General features: G+C 37.0%; 1 protein-coding gene across 3 annotated transcripts in view; it reads right to left on the bottom strand.

Annotated features, from left to right (window-relative positions):
• jarid2a (jumonji and AT-rich interaction domain containing 2a) overlaps positions 1-22,090 on the bottom strand; it is a 41,738-nt gene that overhangs the window by 16,056 nt on the left and 3,592 nt on the right. For all 3 annotated transcript variants that reach the window (XM_039679619.2, XM_089117673.1, XM_089117674.1), the window contains exons 2-6: positions 14,530-14,653; positions 11,537-11,681; positions 8,439-8,608; positions 4,053-4,223; positions 1,468-1,631 (exon numbers count right to left, since the gene is read on the bottom strand). In XM_039679619.2, the coding sequence (XP_039535553.2) occupies positions 1,468-1,631; positions 4,053-4,223; positions 8,439-8,608; positions 11,537-11,681; positions 14,530-14,653 (774 nt within the window). The remainder of the gene's footprint in view (positions 1-1,467; positions 1,632-4,052; positions 4,224-8,438; positions 8,609-11,536; positions 11,682-14,529; positions 14,654-22,090) is intronic.

The raw sequence follows: 22,090 nt of genomic DNA, 5'->3' as shown, positions 1-22,090 counted from the left end.
CTCTCGTGAACTCACTCAGAGGTCCACACGGAGAAAATGAATAGCTGAATAAAGTCATTATTTTTTTTTGTTTTGTCACACAAAAAGTATTCCCGTCACTTGATAAACTTTATGTTGAGCCACTGTAGTCACTTGGACTATATTTTAACAATATTTTTACTATTTTAACTATGTTTTATTTTAACGATGACTTTTCTGAACCGGCAGAATGAAATTGCCTAGTAGCCTATGAAGGAGTGAGACAGCTCTCTTCATCAGCTCTATTCCATCAAAAATGTCTTAATTTGTGTTTAGAAGATGAACAAAAGTCTTACACGATTGGAACAACATGAGGGTGAGTAATTACTGACAGAATTTAAATTTTTAGGTAAACTATCCCTATAAAGCCCCCCTCTGGTGTGGTGGTGTTTATACGTTTATGTGGTGTTTTTAATATGAATTTGCACATGGTTTGTCTTAAAGCACAAGTCAACAATTTTGCTGAGTATTTTCTCTTTAAAACTGCAGACAGTGATCTAAAGACGGTCTCAAAAACACGGTTTGAAATCGCTGAAGTTTCTGACGTCACTGTAACCAATCACATCAATGTGCCAGTGGGCTTTAGTCTATTATCACTATGTTGTGAAGCAGGGGAGTCTCAAGAGAAGCCAGGTTATCCCGGTATTTTTTCTGTTAATATGAAGGTGTATGATGTATGTTGTGATGTTATGATGAACTATATGCCTTTCTCCACTGACGTTCTGAGTTGTTCTTCAAAGCATATCAAAGGATGCTGATTTTAGAAGGCAGACTGAGATGGGGAATGGGAACATGGTTTGTGTACCATTAGCGACACACTATTAGCTGTTTGACAACATAGTCAACCAAAAGGTTTATCATAATAATTACAATTATGTGTCCGACGTAGTAAAGAGCGACACCATTTGTGCTGCCTTTACTACAGTAAGTTGACAGAGTGGATCTCTGAGCTAGCGCGAGTGAGCGGAGGCGGGGCTAATTTGCATTTTCATGGTTCCATGTATACTAAATGAAGCAAGGGCGTAGAGTTACATTCAAGCTATTTTAAGGCATGAAGAAATTTCTTACACACATTTTTTTTTTTAAATGTCATTTTGGTGATCAAACATGAGTTATAAGAGATACAATTATTGTCTGCAAGGGGACTTTAAGATCTAAATTTGATTGTAATTTTCTCTTGGAATGAACAACTTTATTGTGTTAGACAACTAATATGATTTTGAACATGTGGTCAATTTCTCTGCTAGCCAGCTCAAGGGATTGGGACGTCTGGATGATGTTTGACAGTTGGTGGTTTGCAGTTGACCAAACAATATTTTGAGATATGAGAAATATTTCTTTATCTCATTCAAAATTATGGAGGGGAAATTTAAGTTGAGAACACAACACAAAAATACAATTCTGAACAACAAAACAAAAAGTAAAATAAAAAAAAACATCTATTCCTACCTGTTGTTTTTGTTCTTGCACAGCCCTGTTGGGTCGTAGATTGTGTGTAGTGGACGTCCTTACTGATGCTACAGAGTTCTTCTCCTTCCCATGGACCCGTTCTCTCCCTCTGGCTCTCAAACTGCCTCTGTGTACCTCTGCAGTTCGCGCCTGCCCGTTAAATACTGCAAGAGGAGAAGCACAAGGCACAGATCTAATGTTAAATCTTTTAGCTCACTTTTTTAGTGTATGTATGCACACTTAATTTCCAAAACTCAAAAGAAAACAACAAAAATTGTGCCTATTATAAAAGTTGCCATGTATTTATTTTGATGCTTTTGTGTCTATTTTACAGGGTGCACAGTGATTTGAAGCACTGATTTAAACAGATTGTTTCCCTCCTAGGTGAACTAAACCATGTGATTTAGTACTGTAGTGGAAAAGAGACGCACATTTTTTAGGCTTTCTGCTGAATGGTCCTGCTGTACCTTACTATGCACTTGACTTGTAAATTTCTCTTATAAAAGAAGACTGCCAAGCAGCTAACAGAGTCCGCATAGAGGGCTTGTCCAACACATGAGAATTTATGGGATTTTAAAGCTCAAATATTGTAACAGCAAAGCTGCGTATAGCTCTCAAACTAACATCAATAAATCACTGAAACCCAGTAACACAATTGACTAAATGCCACTAAAAAGGCTCACTTTTTAGAAACAGCTGTGTTAAAGACTAATACCTTGCTTTGACTGTAAGAACATCTTAATATTGTGTGATAATCTACTATAACAGATTTCATTCTTCCTGAGAGCCACCCACATTGAAGTTGGACAAAGGAAGCAAAGTTTTCAAAGCTGTGAGTCTCCATTAGCTAAACAGATGGTGCACTGAACAGAGAGTCTAAACACTAAACAAGTATTGAAATGCTCTTTGGGTCACTTTACTAAATGAAAGCTAACAGTTTGGAGCTTGGCCAATGGAGCACATAAAAATGTCATATTTAGCATGTGTTCTTGTATAATAAAAGGTGACGTGGTCCTATAAAGTATGGATGCTCAGTACGACTCCCAATTTCATTAGGAAGCACAAAGAGTTCTCTTTCAGAAACATATCCCGCATACAGGCATGACACACGGCACCAACTTCTGTAAAATACGAGTGTTCCATATAGATCTCAAAATGATGGGATGCATTTGAGAGGAATAATCTAAAATAAAGACCCTGAAAGCTGTTGCCAGTTTTGGACACAGACAATCTGACCTCGAAGCTCCGGCGAGGTGACGGTCGTGAGGTTGTAGTTTGTCAGGAGCCCCTCAGACATGTGTGGAGTATGTGGAGCAATATTGGGTTACTGAGGTGTCGGATTACACTGCAGATTTTGCTGAGTCGGTAACAGGGTCTGGTTACAAACCCAGAGACTGAAATGGGCCAAGATCTCATAACACGAGGAAAGAGTGGCTTTCAGCATTTTATTAAATGGAATCTCAGCTAAATTCAGCTTGGCCTGTTTTAATCTGTTAGCTATAATTAGTACGCACATCTCAAAAGAAAGAGGAAAATGAGCATAGTGGCCAGTGGAGTCATTAATAATAGATAACAAAATGAATGTGAAAATAAGACACAAATATTCATAATGATGTATAATATGAATATTTGTAGCACAACTTATCTTTTAACACTGAAATGTATACACTTATATTAAATATTTATTGTGAATACAAATTAAAACATCAAATAAAAAAATAAACGTAAAATATGTTCTACCATTCAAAGTTTTGGGGTTGGTAAGATGTTTTAATGTTTTGAAAGAAGTCTCTTATGTTCACCAAGGCTGCATTTAATTGATCAAAAATACATTAAACAGTAAACATTATTAAGGTTTAAATTTACAGTACATGTTCAAGTGTAATTTGTTACTGTGATGGCAAAGCTGAATTTTCACATGATTATTCTCATACGCTGATTTGCTACTCAAGAAACATTCCTTATTATAAACCAATGTTAAAAACTAGTTGTGCAGAACTGTTTTTTTTCCCAGTATACTTAAGTTCAAAATAACAGCATTTGTTTGAAATAGAAATCTTCTAACATTATCAATGTCTTTACTCATCAATTTAGTGCATTCTTGCATTCTTGCTTGCTTAAAGCATTTATTTCTTAAGAAAAAAAAAAAATACCCCAAACTTTTGAATGTTTTATTTATATTAGAATCATGTCTTTGTTTTTTTGTTCTTTTTTTTGCATATGTGCATACTCATATGTTGAATACCTTGTGTTATATGGATGGTATACAGCAAATGTAGGCAATCTGACAGTGAGGGCTGTGTATAGTCATGGCTCATTAACTGTATGGTGTGGAAAGAGGCCGGGCCATAACTCACCTCACTGGGGTCCTTAAATGGAACCAAATGTCCAGCCTGTCTGCTACTGGCAGTGCAATAATACACTACACATGCTACACAGTAAAATGGACTCTAAATTGCCATTTTAAGTAAAAGGGATTATAAAACGCAAGGCAAGATAAAGTTTATGGGAATAAGTGTGTGTGTTTGTGGTTATTAACACACTTTAACTATTTAATGGATGGAGTGTTTCAGGGGTGTACGTACCATGACCGTTGGCAATGCATTTGTTATGTCCTTTGCTCTTGCGAGGAGTGGACTGGCAGGAAGCAGGGGCATTGCTAGCACTGTCTTCTTCCTCATCATCTTCCTCGTCTACATCTTCATCATCCTTAGCACTACCAAAGTATGCCATGTTGCTGGGCAATGCAGCAGAGCCTGAACCAATGAGAAGGAGGGTAAAGACAAAGTGAGAAAGTGTCATGCAGAGACAGAGAGAGAGAGAGAGAGAGAGAGAGAGAGAGAGAGAGAGAGAGAGAGAGAGAGAGAAACATAAACAGAACAGTATAATGGCTACCAGCTGAGATTAAAAAAAGATTAAATCTATGTCTTGCTTTGAAAGAAACCTAGTAGTCATTAAAAGGATATTTAACAAAAAAAATTACAATTATGTCGTCATTTACTCGCTCTCATATTGTTTCGAACCTGTATGACTGTCTTCTCTGCCATGCTAAAGAAATTTGAAAAAAATAAATAAAATAAAAATAAAACAAATAAATAAATAAAAGTTTTTGTTCATACACTACCGTTCCAAAGTTTGAGGTCAGTTTTTTTTTTACTTATTTATTTTTTAAATATTTTTTTGCTATTAAAATTACATTTACAAAAAGCTAGCTAGTAACATTAAAATTTGTTTTTGTAATAAAAAAAAAATCTATTTCAAATAATGTTCTTCTGATCTGTTTATTCATAAAGAAATATTTTAAAATGTATCACGGTTTCCATAAAAATATTAAGCTGCACAACTGTTTTCAACATTGAAAATCATAAGAAATGTTTTTTGAGCAGCAAATATTAGAATGATTTCTGAAGGATCATATGACACTGAAGACTGGAGTAATGATGCGGAAAATTCAGCCATGCCATCACAGACTAAATTACATTTTATATAATAGAAGATCATTCAAATATTATTCCACAAAATTACTGTTTTTACTAACCAAATAAATGCAGCCTTGGTGAGCATAAGATACTTCTCAAATAATAATAATAAAATACATATTTCCAACCCCAAACTTTTGAACGGCAACGTATAATGATAATCAATGGGGTCCACAACAACACAGGACCTCACTGACTGAAACTTTTTAAATTATTTGTTCTGCATTAGAAAGAAAGTCATACAGATTTGAAATGACATGATGGTAAGTAACCAATTACCTTTTTTTTTTTTTTTGCTTTAATCTATCTATAAGTAGTTTCTATCAAATATAAGACGTTTGTTTCTGTGCTCCTAAAACTCTAGTGTGTATTTGTGCACTGTGCAAAGCTGTTTATCCTGTTTAACTTCACTGTCCCATGCAGCACTGTAAGAAAGAGGCGTTGATTGTGACGGTACAGTGGTCCAGTCTAGTGCTCATCGCATGTGCTACTGATCCTCACTGAAGGGTTCACTGCTCACAATGGAGAGCCTGTTCACAAGCTTTATTCCACATTCCCTCAATAGCCATTTATCTGCACCAGAGTCACTGGGTGCTTGCATGTGCCATAGCATGTGATTGTGTGTGTGTGTGTGTGTGTGTGTGTAGGTGTGTGTGTGTGTGTGTGTGAGGAGGGGGTGGGGAATGGGGCCAACAGGAGAGAGAAGAGAAGTGGCCCGGAAGCTTTTGAATCCGTCCACTTCTCAAACCACAATAACCAACAAAGTGTTACATTTATATTGCAACCTGTTCATATCTGCCGTTATTTGAGATCAATAGAAATGAACTATGTGAAACCTTATAAGCGACTGGTTATGGAAGGCGAGCTATAATATCCAGGTGAAATGGGAGCTGAGCTGAATTGTGAAAGAAAGGATTTTTGGGCCCCCTAAGATTAAGGAGAATGGCTCTTTAGGCCAGTCCTCCATCATCAAGGGCTTTAATAAGGGCTCCTGCGGGCTTTGACCCATTGGCTATTGTTTACATCTCAAGAGGCAACTGAATGATTCTTCGATTCCTCTCTGATAATGCCCTGAGATTCTGAAGAGCCATTTCAGAGTGAATATTAATGAATGTGATTTTCATCTCACAATACTACTCAATATGAGAAGTATGAAACTCTCACGTTCATTGTTTAACATGAATCATTTTGGAATCTGCAGGAAAGAGGTCTATGTTTAGTCCAAGTATCCTATTAGTTTTGGAAAGAGACAAAAATTACGACTCATGTCATTCTCTAATATGAATTCTTTCATGAAGCAATGTGTGACATTGCTTGAGGATTTCTGCGAACCCGAATCTGTTTTTACTTCTGTCCCTTATAGGCTGATGGAGAATGATAAACAGAGAGAGAGAAACAGGCTAAAAGGGAGCAACCAAAAAAGGGATTTCAGTAATCTCATCACAAGCTTGGTTGTAAACAAACCAATATATATATATATATATATATATATATACACACCAACCACAAACTTTGGTATGGTAGTAATACAATTATATATTACATAAAAAATAGTATAAAATAAATAACTGTATTAGTACCATTCAGATTTTGTGGTTGGTATTTTTATATACTTTTTAAAATGCCTTTATTTGATTAGAAATACAGTAAAACAATAGAATTGTACGATATTTTACAATTTAAAATACCGGAACCATTTTCTATATTCAAATATTTTAATGTAATTTATACCTGTGATGGCAAAGCTGAATTTTCAGCAGCCAAATGGATCATTCAGAAATCATTCTAATATACTGATTTGATGCTCATCAATGTCTTAATATTATTGCTGATTTTTTTTGTGTGTATGTGTGAAACCATTTGTTTGAAATATAAATTCATGTCCAATTAAAAATAAATGTCTCAAAAGTAAATTATATAAATGTAGTTTTGAACATGATCAAATTTTTTTTTTTTATATATATAATTTCACTGTTTAGTAGTAGATCAAGAACAAGCTTGTATAAGCAGAGACAAAAAAATATTTTTTTTTTACATTTTTTTTTTTTTTCATAATGCACATTGATGAGTGACATCTGTGCTTCCCCACTCACGAGAAGCCAGTGTGTCTGAGTTATGGCTTAAATCATCCTTAACTTATGTGACACTACAGGCTCTGGTTATATTTTAAAAATCCATAAACTGATCCACAATTCCACTCTCACATTTCCATTTGTGCTCAGTTCTAACTAAATACTGAAAAGAGGTTTGATAGATGACAGGGACGAATGGAGACTGGGAAAAACTTTCTCATTTACATTCTATATGTTTGAAAATCAATTAACCCACTTTGCTCTTAGCCAAAGAGTCCATGGCAAATCCAATCAGTCTGTTTCCTGTCTTTACACAGACGTTTGCGAGAGAGAAGAGAGATGGAGAAAGTCAACCATTTCAAAGGAGCCTGCCAGAGAAATGTAAGTGAGTGGGAAAGGAGAGAGAATCCGAGAAAGTATGACTCGATTTGTGTCCTCTGTGTTTGTTCTGCCATGAGATGAAAAAGGATGAAAGACTGCAGCAGAATTTATAGCTGTCACAAATCCAGACTGATACCCTCAATGTTTACATGCACAGATTTACACTAGCCAATTATGCTTAATTGCTTGAGTCCTATCCCACAAGGTCATGTAAACACCTTAAACTGTGTGTTATTTTTTTAAATCAGATAATTTAAAAGTGCTCATTTTCAGGGTTTTTTTGTCATTTTTATTTATATTATATGTCTATTTTTTGTTTCATTTTAGTTTAGTAATTTTAGTACTTCAAAATGTGTGTCTGTATTTCATCTAAAATGTATATTTCAATTTTATTTCAGCTTTATTTCAATTAATGAAAACAACTCTTAATAGTTTTAGTTAACAATAACAGCAATGGTCAAAACAAGAAGTAAACTATTTCAAAATCTCACGCAAAATCGTTTTAGTTTATTATGGTATTATATATATATGTATATGGAATAGTATATACATATGGAATATTCTGTTTATGTTAAGGATCAGGACAACAAACAACCTTCATGTATAAACCAGAATCTAAATTTATTTTCTAATTAATTCTCCCTATGAACTCGAATAGTATAACAGCTCTGCCCACACTGAAATCCCATTGGACCATAGTTCCACTCCACATGAATATTAAACAAGCAACATGGACAAGAAGACATCCCTAATCTACTTAAACATCTTCTGGAGCTCTTCCTTGCCATTGTCACCTTTGACTCGCTTACTGAAAGGGTTTGAATTGAATTGAAAATGTACATTAGGAGACCAGCCAAGACACAAACCCTGTAAATAACATTTACACACACAAGAGAGTCACACACACAACCGAGACTCCCATGTGAGAGGTGAATGTCCGCTGCCCAGAGGTAAAGAATTATTGAGTCTGTAAACATTTTAAGAGTCTGAGAGAGTGAGGAAATGAAGACAGACAATGATAGAAGGAGAGCAGACCCACCTTGTAGACAGAGGAAGGTGAGGAAGTCTTCAGTTTTGGGTTTGCGTCTTGTGAGATGGTTGTGCGGTGCGGCTGGGCTCGGGGGCATGGCCTCCAGCGCTTTCAGCGGGGTGGCATTGGGAGAACAGGGATGAGACTGAGCAAACTTCCTCTGAGCCTGGAGTCTTGGCCTGTTATTAGAAACAGGGAATATAAAGTTAGTTTAGTTAGATTAGTTCTGTTAGAAATGAAAATCTCACTCCATCCTTCATTTATTCATCATTCAAGAATCAAGATTAAAGGCTTGCATTGGTCGCTCTTCTCCAAGCAATTACAATGAATGCAGATCAAGCTTTCTTTTTCCTTTCTATGTGACACTAAAGAAAGTCATGTGGGTTTTGAACAATATGAGAATAAATGATTGAAGCTCAGTTCAAGCTCTTTTTTTTTACAAAGATACTTTCATTTGATGCCTCATGTTTTATTGAGACTAAAAACTAGTTGACAAACCACATTTTTGGAATCAATGGGAGGAAAAAGGCAATCATAGCGATCTGACTCGCTCCTTTGCTAGGAAAAGAGTAACTAATCTAATCCCATAGAAGACCTGCAGAGGAAAGCAGTTTGGTTCGACATAAATGCTCAGAAAAAAGTCTGACTGCGTAAGTCATTTTTAATTGGCCAACGTTGTGTTTGGATGCTTGTTTCCAATAGACCCATGTTTGACCAGCTACACCAATTGAATTTTGCTAGAATCTAGAATTTGCTAGAATCTAACTTTATACTGGTTCTCTTTGGCAATGAAAGTTACATAGGTGTCCCATTTCATGCCCTGAGCCATTGTTAAAGGGTTAGTTCACCCAAAAATAAATAGTAAAAGTAATTACTAAAAAGCAATTACTCACCCTCACGTTGTTCCCACCATGTAAGACTTTCGTTCATCTTCAGAACACAAATTACGATATTTTTGATAAAAATCTGAGAGCTGGATCACACTCCTGGGATTGAAACTTTAATAACCAAAAGTTATTAAGGACATCGTTAAAATAGTCCAAGTGACTACAGTGGCTCAATCTCACGTTTCTCGCGTTTGTTTATCAAGCGGCGAGAATACTTTTTGTGTGCAAACAAACAAACAAAAATAACGACTTTATTCAACTATTCATTTCCTTCTCTGTTGGCCTCGAGATTTCACGTATACCCCTTTTCCAGCAAAAAAGAACTGGTTCGGAACTGGTTCTGGTTCAAAGTTGGTTCGGAGTTGGTTCAACTTTTGCGAACCCTTTCAGAACCTGTTTGAACCTGTTTGTCCGCCCAGGGAACTACGTTGTTACGTCACTGTATATGTCGCCATACTATGTCTTAGCTAGAAACGCTTGCAAGTACAACATTACTTTGGGGTTATCTCTAACTTGTGTGCCAAGAAGGCTTTAAAAACAATTGAAATATGCAAGTCTTTTAATCTTTTCTTTTGATAGGTAACATTTTCTGATTAGTTACAGTATGTACCCCTGTCTTGTGTCTTTTTTTCTTTCCATTTATTTGTTCTATATTGTGACTGTTTTCTTCTTTGCTTATATGTAAAAAAAAAAAAAAATAGAAACTCTTGCACAAACTTCAAGCATAACAATTAGGCTAAAAAGGCGGACTCCATCGTGTTTATGCAAATGTTTCTCCTGGCTTTGCAATGGTCAAAAAAGATGAACACATCTAAACCCGCCCCAGCCCCTGACGTAAGCATGACATGGTAAAAGAACGGTTCTAGTCCAGCAAAGAGTTGGTGCCGCTTTGGAACCAGGTTTCCTGGCCGAGAACCGGTTCTATGGCTGTCGAAACACAAAGAACTGGTTCGCGCGCAGGCACCGGCTCCGAACCTTAGACCGAACCGGCTCTCAATGCTTTGGTGGAAAAGGGGTAACAGTGAAACTGCGCAAGCTAGGTTGTACACGCACCACACACATGACCAGCGTCGGCCAATAGTGAGCCTGCGTCTGACGTACAACACAAAACCGTTGCGCATTTCCACAACAGAGGTCTCAAACTCGCGGCCCAATGATATTTTGTGGCCCCCTATTTGACATGAAAGTTTAAAGTTAGTGTGGCCCGTCATTGCGTGTGCCGCGTTTTCTTTTCATTTTTTTTTTTTTATCCCTTATGGGCTACCATAGATACTCTTGTGACAGCTTACAGTGGGTTTGTTGTCAATAGTTGTCAGACAACCGTGAAGTACAAACATACTGTGCCTGGAAAAAATGAGCTTCAATTAAGCCCTTCAATTATGAGCGCCCTTCACGAGCGCCAACATTTGAAATAACGAACTTGAGCTCCTAAAATATGTGAGCGCGACATATGAACAGGCCCAAGGCGAGCTACCAGCCTACCACCAAATCAGGCCACGAGCTACTGGTAGCTCGCGAGCAATGTGTTGGAGACCCCTGCTCTAAAAGAATGTGAGAATAATAATTTTGAGCTTGTAATATGTGTCCAACAGGTTGAGAAGAAGGTTTGCTTTGATTTGTACAAAGTCAGTAATTTGCCTGAGACACTATACATGTGTAGAAAGAAGACATGACTGCAAATATTTGTATTTCAAAAGCAATAATTGTTTTTCTAAGTATAATAAAAAGGAAATGTGCCTCCCAAAAAACATTTAATATAATATTAGTGTTTTATTAGTGTTGAAAATAAAAATGACCTGAGCAAATATAAGTATCACAAATATGTTGTGTATAAGAAAAAAAAAAAGAAAGTTTGTAAAATGAACTTCAACTGTCAGAAGGACAGCTCATGAAGAACCAATCATGTAGAGAAAGGAATGTTCAAATTCAGAGGAACAGTTCAGAAGAAACGTTCGGATCAGTTGTGCTCTTTTTTTGGAATACTTAAATACAATTTTTTTGTTGAATACTTGATGCGGCCCAGCCTGACCCAGACTCTACCTCCAGCGGCCCCCAGTTAAGTTGAGTTTGAGACCCCTGCACTACGTGAAATGTCGAGGCCACCCACCTAGTTCAATCATCATAATGTGTATCTATGAAACCACATTTTATCCATGTACTAACTTAAACCACAATATACAGTGCTGGAAATCTCACAGAGAAAAGGCTCAGTAAACTCACCTTTTCCTGACAGGCCCATCAATTGAGTATTCATGGCTGTGGTCTTTGCTTTGAACTGCATGTTGTGTCCTCTCTGACTTACAGCTTCCAGCAAATAGCCCAGCTTTAGTTCCCAAACCAGTCAAATGACCATTTGCAAAGGAGCCTGGGAAAAGAGGTGTGGTTTAAGCAATAGACATACATAAATACAGAACAGAATAAAACAATTTCCTCCATACTATTTTAAACATTGCAATGACATGTATCTATTAGAAATGAAAATATATATAAAGGATGTAGCATCCATAGCAACTCTTCAATGCCTCTGAAATGGAGAAGAGGTTTGAAACAGGATTTTTCCAATCATTCAGTCTCCAGCGAACAAACACAAGTGGACACTCAGACTAAGTGCACACTCAGAATAAACTGACAGGAAGTAGGGAAAATTGCAGTGTCCTGTTACAATTCTCTAAGGTTTCAGTCATGTTAAGCAGCCATGTTAAGCATGTGCTCATACAAAATTCGAAGCAATGTTTGTTTCAATATTCAGTTGTTCAACAAATTCGAAGCAACTCTTCCCTCATACAAAATTGAGAATAATAATAGCAGATCTATTGATATGTATGGGGCCATCTCCCATCTTGCAACATCTTGAGGACTGAGGCAGAGTCGGTGCACCCAAGTACTGAGGTGAAGCTGGAGGAGCCCAAAAGAACCAAAGGGGTGGAGGGACGAGTCAATGTCGATGTTGTAATGAACTAAAGGGGCCAAATCTAAAATCCTTATGTAGCTATCCCAAGGGAAAGATCCCCCTGGGAGAGGTGGAGGATCCAACCTGCTGCTAGATCCATTTATTATGGTCCGTTATTCTGTCACACTGTGGTTGCAGCAGGAATGGTTAAAAAAAGGATCAGAATCTATGTGCAAAAGATCTGAATAATAACTCAATAACAATACTTAGGCATCTAAGCAATCTCAAAGAACTGGAACAGAACCACCACAAACATAGACAATAACTGACAGAGGGCAACTGCAACTTGAGGGTTATGTATACAGAGAAACACAGGGGTCTTAACCGCCTCACTGGCCACTTTATTAGGTACATGTTCAACTGCTCATTAACACAAATATCTAATCAGCCAATCACATGTAAGGGGATTTAAGTCACTTTGAACATGGGATGGTTGCTGGTGCCAGACGGGCTGGTCTGAGTATTTCAGAAACTGCTGATCTACTGGGATTTTCATGCACAATCATCTCTAGTGTTTAAAGAGAATGGCCCGAAAAAAATATCGAGTGAGTGGCAGGTCTGTGGGTGAAAATGCCTTGTTTATGCCAGTCAGAGACCAGAGGTCAGAGGACAATGGTCAGACTGGTTCAAGCTGATAGAAAGGCACCCTTTTTTCAACATTGAGCACTGGGTGTAGGGGATGTGTTCTTGACACACTTTGGGAACCAATTGAGCCTTAGACTAAATGCCACAGCCTACTCCTGAGTATTGTTGCTGACCGTGTCCTTTCCTTTATGGCCACAGTGTATCTTCTGATGCCTACTTCCAGCAGGAAAACATACCATGTCACAAAGCTCAGATCTTCTCAAACTGGTTTCTTAAACATGACAGTGACTACGTTTACATGCAGCCAATAACCCATTCAAACCCGGGATATTAGCAATAACCCGGTCGCGAATGGCCATGTAAACACAGGCAACACAGGCAATTTTAAAAACCGGGATATTATACCTGGGGTACCCCTTTTCAAGGAATCTTGGTCTTTTGAGTAGAGAAACTACTGCTAATCTGCTAATATCCCGGTTTTGAATGGGTTATTGGCTGCATGTAAACGTAGTCAGTGAGTCATGTTTAGTGAAGTGAAGTGAGTGAACTTCGGCAGAATCTTGTGAACTAGAATGCAGCTACTAACTGCACAGGATAATGTCGCTTTACAATTTTTCGGATTCTGAAGGATGCTATTGCAGAGTATGTGCAAGACTCTCTGAAATGCAATGCAATGTTTTTGATAACTAACCAATTACAAAGGAATCCTTAAGTGTTTTAGAAAGCATAAAGCGGTGAGCTCATGAGGTGTTCTGTTCATGCCCTTGACATTCTCCGCGAGATGATGCACTGCATCATCCACAGCCAGGCGGGTCACTGAGTTCACCCCATTAGAGTGCAGAGATTTGAGAGCAGTGAGAGCGCTTTGCAGCCTCGGCACATAAACCCATACAGAGAGGGCATTATTCAGGGCATAATTTACTTTGCTCACACATTTCCAGTGCAATCATGGCAGAAAAATAATATTCCTAATGAACCATTGAGAGGCTGAGGAAATAAAGTTAAGTCCCACAGTGCCATGTGTTGCTATGTCACAGCTGGCTGCACACACATGAGCTCAGCATCTAAGGCAAAATAATTCATCATATACCAATGCACCTTTGAAACACCACATTGAACTGTAGATCTGTTTAATTTGAACCTGTAAATTGATCAAAATTAATAAATGAAGAACAAACTTACATTTATGTAACAAAATAGGCCATTTTTGAGACACATTTAATATCTGGATTACTCATAATAAAAATACCTCAGCAAACATAAAACTGTCTTTGGCAATGCCAAAACAGCATAGAACATCATCTGCACAGGATATTATAAAGTTGCACAGGAGTTTATAAATATGACCAAGTTGAATATTAATTAACTAATATGCCTGGATGTGCTAGAAAGATTACCTAGCAATGTCAATATGTCAATATGAAGGTAATTAATATTCATGTGCCCAGTCTCTGCCATATGGTGACATCAAATACTAACCATCATCATAAAACTTTATTATATTATATTGCCACTGTTAAGGTACAATATTCTCCACGTATTTTTCTCTAAAGTGGTACAGAATGGCAGCTGAAAGCAACAGCGTCAGATGTCACAGAAATGCAGCTGTTCTAAAGGTCAGTATCCATCTGTGATGTAAATCACTGAAAGCACTGCTCTACAGAAGAGGAATACTCACCATTAACTAGGCCAGTGCCATTCTCCAATTTGCTCTTCTGAGCCGTCTTAAACTCTTTAAGGGAGAGGTAGAGCACCCGGCGGACCACTCTCTCTTCTGACCATGGGATCCCATCGTTATCATCCTGCAGAAAAGAAAGACTTCATTTTAGAGCTCTAAAATGAAACACATGACCTGAAGTCACCTCATAAGAAAAAGAAACAGCTCTTTAAATACACAATTCTGGAAACCAGGCATGATTTCATTATGTCAAACAAAGACGTGGATGAGAAAAAAAAAACAGCAAAGCTATACTGACAGAGAACAGCGCTATAAATAGTGCAGTTGGCTGCAGTTTCTCAATCCCAACACATATCAGAAAGCCTTTTATTACTGAATGCTCCAAAAGCAATGACAGCACATGTTAGCATGACATAGATTACCTAATGTGCTGTAGTAAGACATCTTTGTAGGTAGCTAAATGACCTCACTGTTCTTCACAATTCTCTCAAAGCCTCAAAACAAGTCTTTCATCCAATAATGTGATCTCTTATAACAGCTCATTGCCTTGGCCTGTCCCCTTCACCATTAACGGGGTATCAAGCTAAGCTTGTTCTCAATCATATTCCCTTGTGTTACACTGGCACTACATGACCCACCAACAGACTATTGACAAGGGTAACAATACAATGGTTCAGGGGTATTTAAAGTCATCATGAAACAGAAGTTGCAATAGTCTTTTCTTTCCTGTTGTGATGTATATATCTGAGAGAAATGGCTACTCGAAAAAGAAAAAGAAATTAAGGCGGGACTTGATTTTGTCAATCAGGGAATTGATTGGATGGTTGTGGTATTCTATTGCTGTGATGTCATGTGTGTGACAGGTTGGCCCCGCCCTCGGGCCAGTAAACATATAATCAGAGAAGAGATGTCGCTCACGACAAGATGGAGTTTGATTGAAGATATTATATATAATGTGCACAGATATATAATTGAAGAGTTCAGATGCAAAAGCCTCTAAATGCCATTTGAAATTTTCTTCTTTAATGATGATTTTTATCAAACTTGTATATTTAAGTTCAGTAATTTCACTTAAATGGCAATGATAATTACCTATTAATTGTTATTTAAGTGATATTATTGAACTTAAATATACAAGTTTGATAAAAATCATCATTAAAGAAGAAAATTTCAAATGGCATTTAGAGGCTTTTGCATCTGAACTCTTCAATTTATAATAAATACTGATATATTCCATAGAAAAAAGGGGGAACTATAATTCCAAACATTCCAAAATATATTTTGAATAGGATGAGGATGTGTAAATTTTTCTTATTTTGTTCAAAGATATAGTACTGCCCATTGGAAGCTACATAAGATATTTGGATGTTTCTCAGAAAACAAAATAAGTGCAATTTACCCTAATCATCCAATAGATGATCTATTGATATAATCATTCTGACATGATATAATCTATCATGTTTTGCCTTAATAAGTATCAGTGAACATTTTCACTTATAATAGTTGTGTATAAGCAAATATATACATATACTGTATATATGTATATTCCTGTATATTTTTAAGCCATCTGGTAGCAGCCTGATAGCATGTCAGGCCAGAGGCCATTCACAGAGGAATGTTGTATATTCGTCACTGCAATCAGCATAAGAGCACCATGCTTTCATGAAGCCAGATTTGATCATTTACACATGATGTAAATGGGACTTATATTAGCACACTGATCCTGAGAAGCACGTTTCGTAAACATGCTGCCCTCCCCCCAGTGATAGCAAAAACTTGCTTGACCCCAGTTTAGGGCCTCCTCATGGAATACGAAGAAAATGGGAACTTCTAGTAGCCATGGAGACGGTCTTCCACAGGTCTATTGTGGCGGCCATGTGAAAGTCCCTGTCAGGGTGAACTCAAAACGATATGACATTTCACGAGTGAAGGCCAAGCTCTATTGAATTGATGCAAGTAGGGTCCCAAAAGAGACACTAGAAAGTGGAGGTCAATATCAATAGACTGCCAGACAGAAAAGAAAATGCTTCTCTTATAATTCGAAACCCCCAAAATCTCATCAGTCCAATGTCAAAAACATTGTGGTTTAAACAGTGCACGGACATAGGATACTATGAGGCAATAAGGCAATTGTACTTTAAAAAATATATATAAAAAATCATATATATATAACTGTTCAAAAGTTTGGGGTTGGTAAGAATTGTGGACTATTACAATTTTAAATAATTATTGTATTATTTAATATATTTTATAAATTAAATATTATAAAAATATATTTTTAAATATTAAATGAAATGATATTATGATGTTAAATGTAATTTATTCCAGTGATGTTAAAGATACATTTTCAGCATCATTAGACTACTCCAGTCTTCAGTGTCACATGATCCTTTAGAAATAAATCTAATATATGCTCATTTAATGTTTTTAAGAAACATTTCTTATTATTAACAATGTTGAAAATAGTGCTGCTTAATATTTATGTGGAAATTGTAATAGATTTTCTAGTAACAATATAAAAGTCTTTAGTGTGACTTTTGATCAATTTAATGTATCCTTGCTGAAAAAAAAATCAGATTTCTTTTTACAAAAAACTTTTAAACGATAATGTATTTATATATAATGTATAACACAACGTTGAACAGACAACCGAACAAAGGAATCAAATACACAGTAAAAGAGGAAACTAAATGAGTAACCTAACCAGTGAATGTATGTGATAAATCTGGCACACACAAGGAAACAATACAGGGAACAAGAACCAACACAATGAGCAGAACAAAGCATAATCCTGACAGTGCATTACTGAAGGACAGACGCACTCGAGATAGGGCCAAATTCACAGTTTTTATGCCAGCACAAGGTCCGTTGCCAAATACAAATGAGTTTTGCTTACTTGATGCTTGTAAATTGACAGTTAAGTGAATGCTTCTAGGATATCCAGGTCCATTACTTGATCAAGGAGCCCTACACACCTCATAAAAGAAATGCAACAATACAATTCCACTATTTTCACTAAAAATGCATGTTCTGTTTATATACACAATGCACTACTGTACAGTGTATAGAATTTTCCATTTAAGGCAAGATCTATCAATAGCCTACGTTAATCACACATGGTGCATGAGTCCAATATCTCCAAAACCAATTAAACATAAGATTCATGTTGCTCATGTTCTGTTATAATCAGTTCCTCTGTGAACACGGCCTCATATGCACCCTCCTTTTAACCACATCAGTTTGCTATTTGTATCCGTGTAAGTTGTAACTCGGGGCTCTTACAATTACACCAGCATCTCTCACCACACACATCTCGTGCTGGTTTTTATTACGCCACCAGCAACCATGTCAATTATTGATAAAGGTGTATTGTGTCTTAACTCACATGATAAGTCTGTCACCGTAAGCACAATGCAGATCTTTCATGATAGCGACATAAATCGGTTGAATAGAAGGACTTTACATTTGGAGTCTATAATCCAAAGATCAAGTGAGGCATCATAACTGCTGCAAAACGCAAACAACAAAGGAGAAAGTCAGACGAATAATAGCTGATTAATAGGCTGCGGACTGAGGCCTGTTTAATTCCAGTGTGTGGGTTTGATTTGCATACAGATAACATGTCAAACGCTTTTATTAAACATGATGGCTTTAATGAGTAATTGCTCCCTTATGGATTGCACACACTTCAATCCAAAAGCAACTAGTGTTATAATCAGGAAAATGATTGAAAAAGCTTCAATCTTTACCTAAAGTTCAGCACAGACGTTGATTCAGACAGAACATTAGTTGGGTCTGGGAGCGCTGCTTCACACAGATCAAATTTAAACAGGGCAACAAGAGCAGACGGGCTGAGGGCCAGCCTGCCAACACATCGAATCTGACCTTATTTACCCATCTGTCTCAGACTGATCACTGGTCACTCATACACACACACGCTACTAATGTTAACAAAAGCAAGCTGGCATGAAAAAAAAAAATGTGATCTATTATTTACCCAGGACCAACAACCTGACATTAAACCAACATTGACTGGCCTATCAACACGGTACACGCAGGTGTTCGATTATAAATGATGACTGGCTGCGCTCTCAAGAAAATTACACTCCGATAAGCTTCTCAAATAAGCCATTCAACAGCACTCAATCACACCTACTCCCATTGACAACACGAAAGCTACTGGAAAATAAATAAACTGGAAATAATAAATTCACAAAGACAGTTTTCCTCACAATTGAGCAAAACTGTTCCAACCATACACAGAAGTGCATGATATTATGCCCTATATTGGTTATCAGTTGTTACCAGTAGATATTGGATATTTAATTGTTGCTGTATAAATTGTAGATGACATTTGCCATCATCTAGCACTAATGATTACTGAAATGATTTAACCCTTTTAAAGCCATTTACATTTCAAGAAAAATATCAGAATTGGGAGATATAAACTCGTATACAGAATTGCGTGACTTTTGCATGCAGAATTTCTCACAATAAACTCGCAAAATTCTGACGTTTTTCTTGCAATTGCGAGTTTATATCTCGCAATTCTGACTTTATAGCTCACAATTGGGAGTTTACATATCTTTTATTAAAAGTCAGACTTCCATAGAACGATGGAAGATTTTTTTTGCATCTGCAAAAATCTCTGTTAAAGCCTAGACTGCCCTAATAAAAAAATATGAACAAAGCATTATTCACTCTTCCAAAAGTGCATAAAGATACTTCTTCTTCAAAAAATGCTGCTGATCTTAATGCTTACATTGCAAATATATATTTTGGTCTTCCCATGGTTCAGCGCTGTGCCACAAAATCTTCACTGATTGTACAAACACAAAGGACTCAATGCACAGGGGAGTTCCCATATGCGTCGCTTCCTAGAGGTTTGCTTATCAAGGACACTGTGTTTCCAGTGACAGCACCCTCTACACATTCACCTAGCTGTGAAGACAGATTGCTGCAGACAGAGCCAAGGAAGCAAAGACCCACCCAATGACAATTCCCTATCCTGCCATGACAACAGGAGAATGCCTGTGGCAAACCTGGCCGCTTCACCATATGCACTTCCCTCCCTCTCTTTCCATAGACATGAGCAGTGTTAAACAATATGCTTGTACAGGGATGAATTAAACTCAATGAGCTACTACCAGGCATGACAGCGGTATGAAGTCTCAAGAGACAACAGACAGTGGAGTCACCTTCTCACCCACGTTTCAATACACTAAATGTGACAATATTTGCTCATCAAAATTTTGCTTAAAGGGACAGTTCACTTTGAAATTAATTTTTGGTATGTTTTAGCTTACCTCGAGGGCATCCAAGATGTAGGTGTCTTTGTTTCCACAGTATTTTCAAATTTGATATTTTTAGGTCAAACCGTTCTTGTCTGTCAGTCATATAATGGAGGTCTATGGGGTCCATCTCAAAGAGCATGCACAGAGAAGTCCAAACTAAACATGATTTAATGACTCGTAAATGTAAGTACACATTGATGGCCTAAGACACGAAACGTGTGGTGTGAGAAAACGAACAGTATTTATGTTGTGTTTACCTCTTGTAACCACAGCCACATCCAAATGATCTGAATGCAGGGACGCTTCGGTCTGTGCAAGTGCCAGAAAGCGCCGGAAGTGATCTCTTGCGTGGTTGCGGAAAAAAAAAAAATCAACGTTGTCTGTTGATATATTGAAATGGTCTTCCATTGCAATTTCCTGTATATCTAAATATGTTTAGATGTTCACAGTGAAGGGTAAGACTTCTGAAATCTCTGTGTAAACAATGAGTGACGTACACACGCGAGAGATCACTTCCGGGGCTTTCCGGCGCTTGCTGGCACTTGCACAGACAGAAGCGCCCTAGCCCTCAGAGTACTTAGACGTGACTGTGACAAGAGGAAAAAACAATATAAATACTGTTCGTTTTCTCACACAAACCGTTCGTTTCGTGTCGAGTCATTAAATCATGTTTAATTTGGACTTCTCTGTGCATGCTCTCTTTGAGGTGGACCCCATATACCTCCATTATATGACTGACAGACAAGAACGGTTTGAACTAAAAATATCAAAATTGAAAATACTATGGAAACAAAGACACCTACATCTTGGATGCCCTCAAGGTAAGCTAAAACATATAAAAAATTAATTTCAAAGTGAACTATCTCTTAAGCCTTTAAATAGGCTACATCAAATTACTACTTATGACATCTATAGTATTATCGCTGATGAAAACAAATTAAACAGACATTAAAATAATAGACAAAAGCCAGACACTTTTCTTGATAAAAACATCTCCTGATAATAAAATTGCAGCAATAATTGTACCCAGTTCAGCAAGCCCATTCTTATACAATATGTCTCCTTGGAGTTCGGGATGACTGCATCAATTAGTGCACAGCTGGACATGTCTGAGACGGAGGGATGAAGCAGCCATTACAAGCTTCCTGCGGTTTTTACATCATCCTTTGTTTTATTTGAGAGTTGTAACACAGCCACAAAATTTCATTACACAGATAAAATGCAATGAGGCTGTACAGTAGTAGACAAAACGACACAAGTGATATTAATAATTTCCTTTGGTCCTTTGTCAACTCATCACAGCTGAATATTATTCAGTGGAATAACAGTATTGACATTAAAGATGGATGTGTCACATAAAAAATTACTCATTAAATTCAAATGATTATTATTATTAAATAAATACATTTAATAATAATGTCATATTTATTTAATTATATGTAATATGTTCTAATAATATTTAACATATGTGATTATTAATTTGGCCATTATTTCAGTCTGCAGTGTCACGTGATGTCTAATATGCTGTGTGTGTGTGTGTGTCAGTGTCTCCTGAGTCTTTAAATTCATGAAAACATTCACTTCTAAGTCAGTACATTTAGCAGTACATAAATCAATAACATCCAACTGCATGTCAATTATTTTGCTACTATGTTGGATTACCAATTCAACTTTTTTTAACACTCTATTTTACAGTGTCAGCGTTTCACATAATGCGTGTTACTATAATTAATATAATAACAATCAGCTCTACAAAATAATTACACAGAACGTTCATGTAGTCCATTAGTATTATTCATTACTTATGTGACTAAGTATTTCCTTGGGCCCTTTATTTCAAACCACATTAGCAATCATAACGATACACAAAACTGACGGTACGTACCTCAGCAGGGGTGCAGGACGCCTTTGGTACACCATGAAAGTATTGCGATACGTACAGTGGTGTATCGCAGTTCTGCGGTTCAGTTTGACAATTACTACACCCCTAGCAATCATATATCATATGAACTTCAGAACGTAGGCTCACTATTGGCCAGCACCACACACATGACCAGCTTCGGCCAAAATTGAGCCTACGTTCTGACGTACAACCCAGAAGCGCTGTTACACTACGTGAACTCACTCACTCACCACACAGAAGAAAATGAATAGTTGAATAAAGTCATTATTATTATTATTTTTTCGCACACAAAAAGTATTCTCATCACTTGATGAACTTATGGATGAGCCACTGTAGTCACTTGGACTATTTTAAATATTGTCTT

Source organism: Pimephales promelas, chromosome 12 (genome assembly GCF_988280905.1).
Source record: "Pimephales promelas chromosome 12, fPimPro1.hap1.1, whole genome shotgun sequence".
NCBI lineage: Eukaryota > Metazoa > Chordata > Actinopteri > Cypriniformes > Leuciscidae > Pimephales > Pimephales promelas.
Note: the sequence above shows the minus strand (reverse complement) of the source record. Positions and strands in the feature narration are given on the sequence as shown.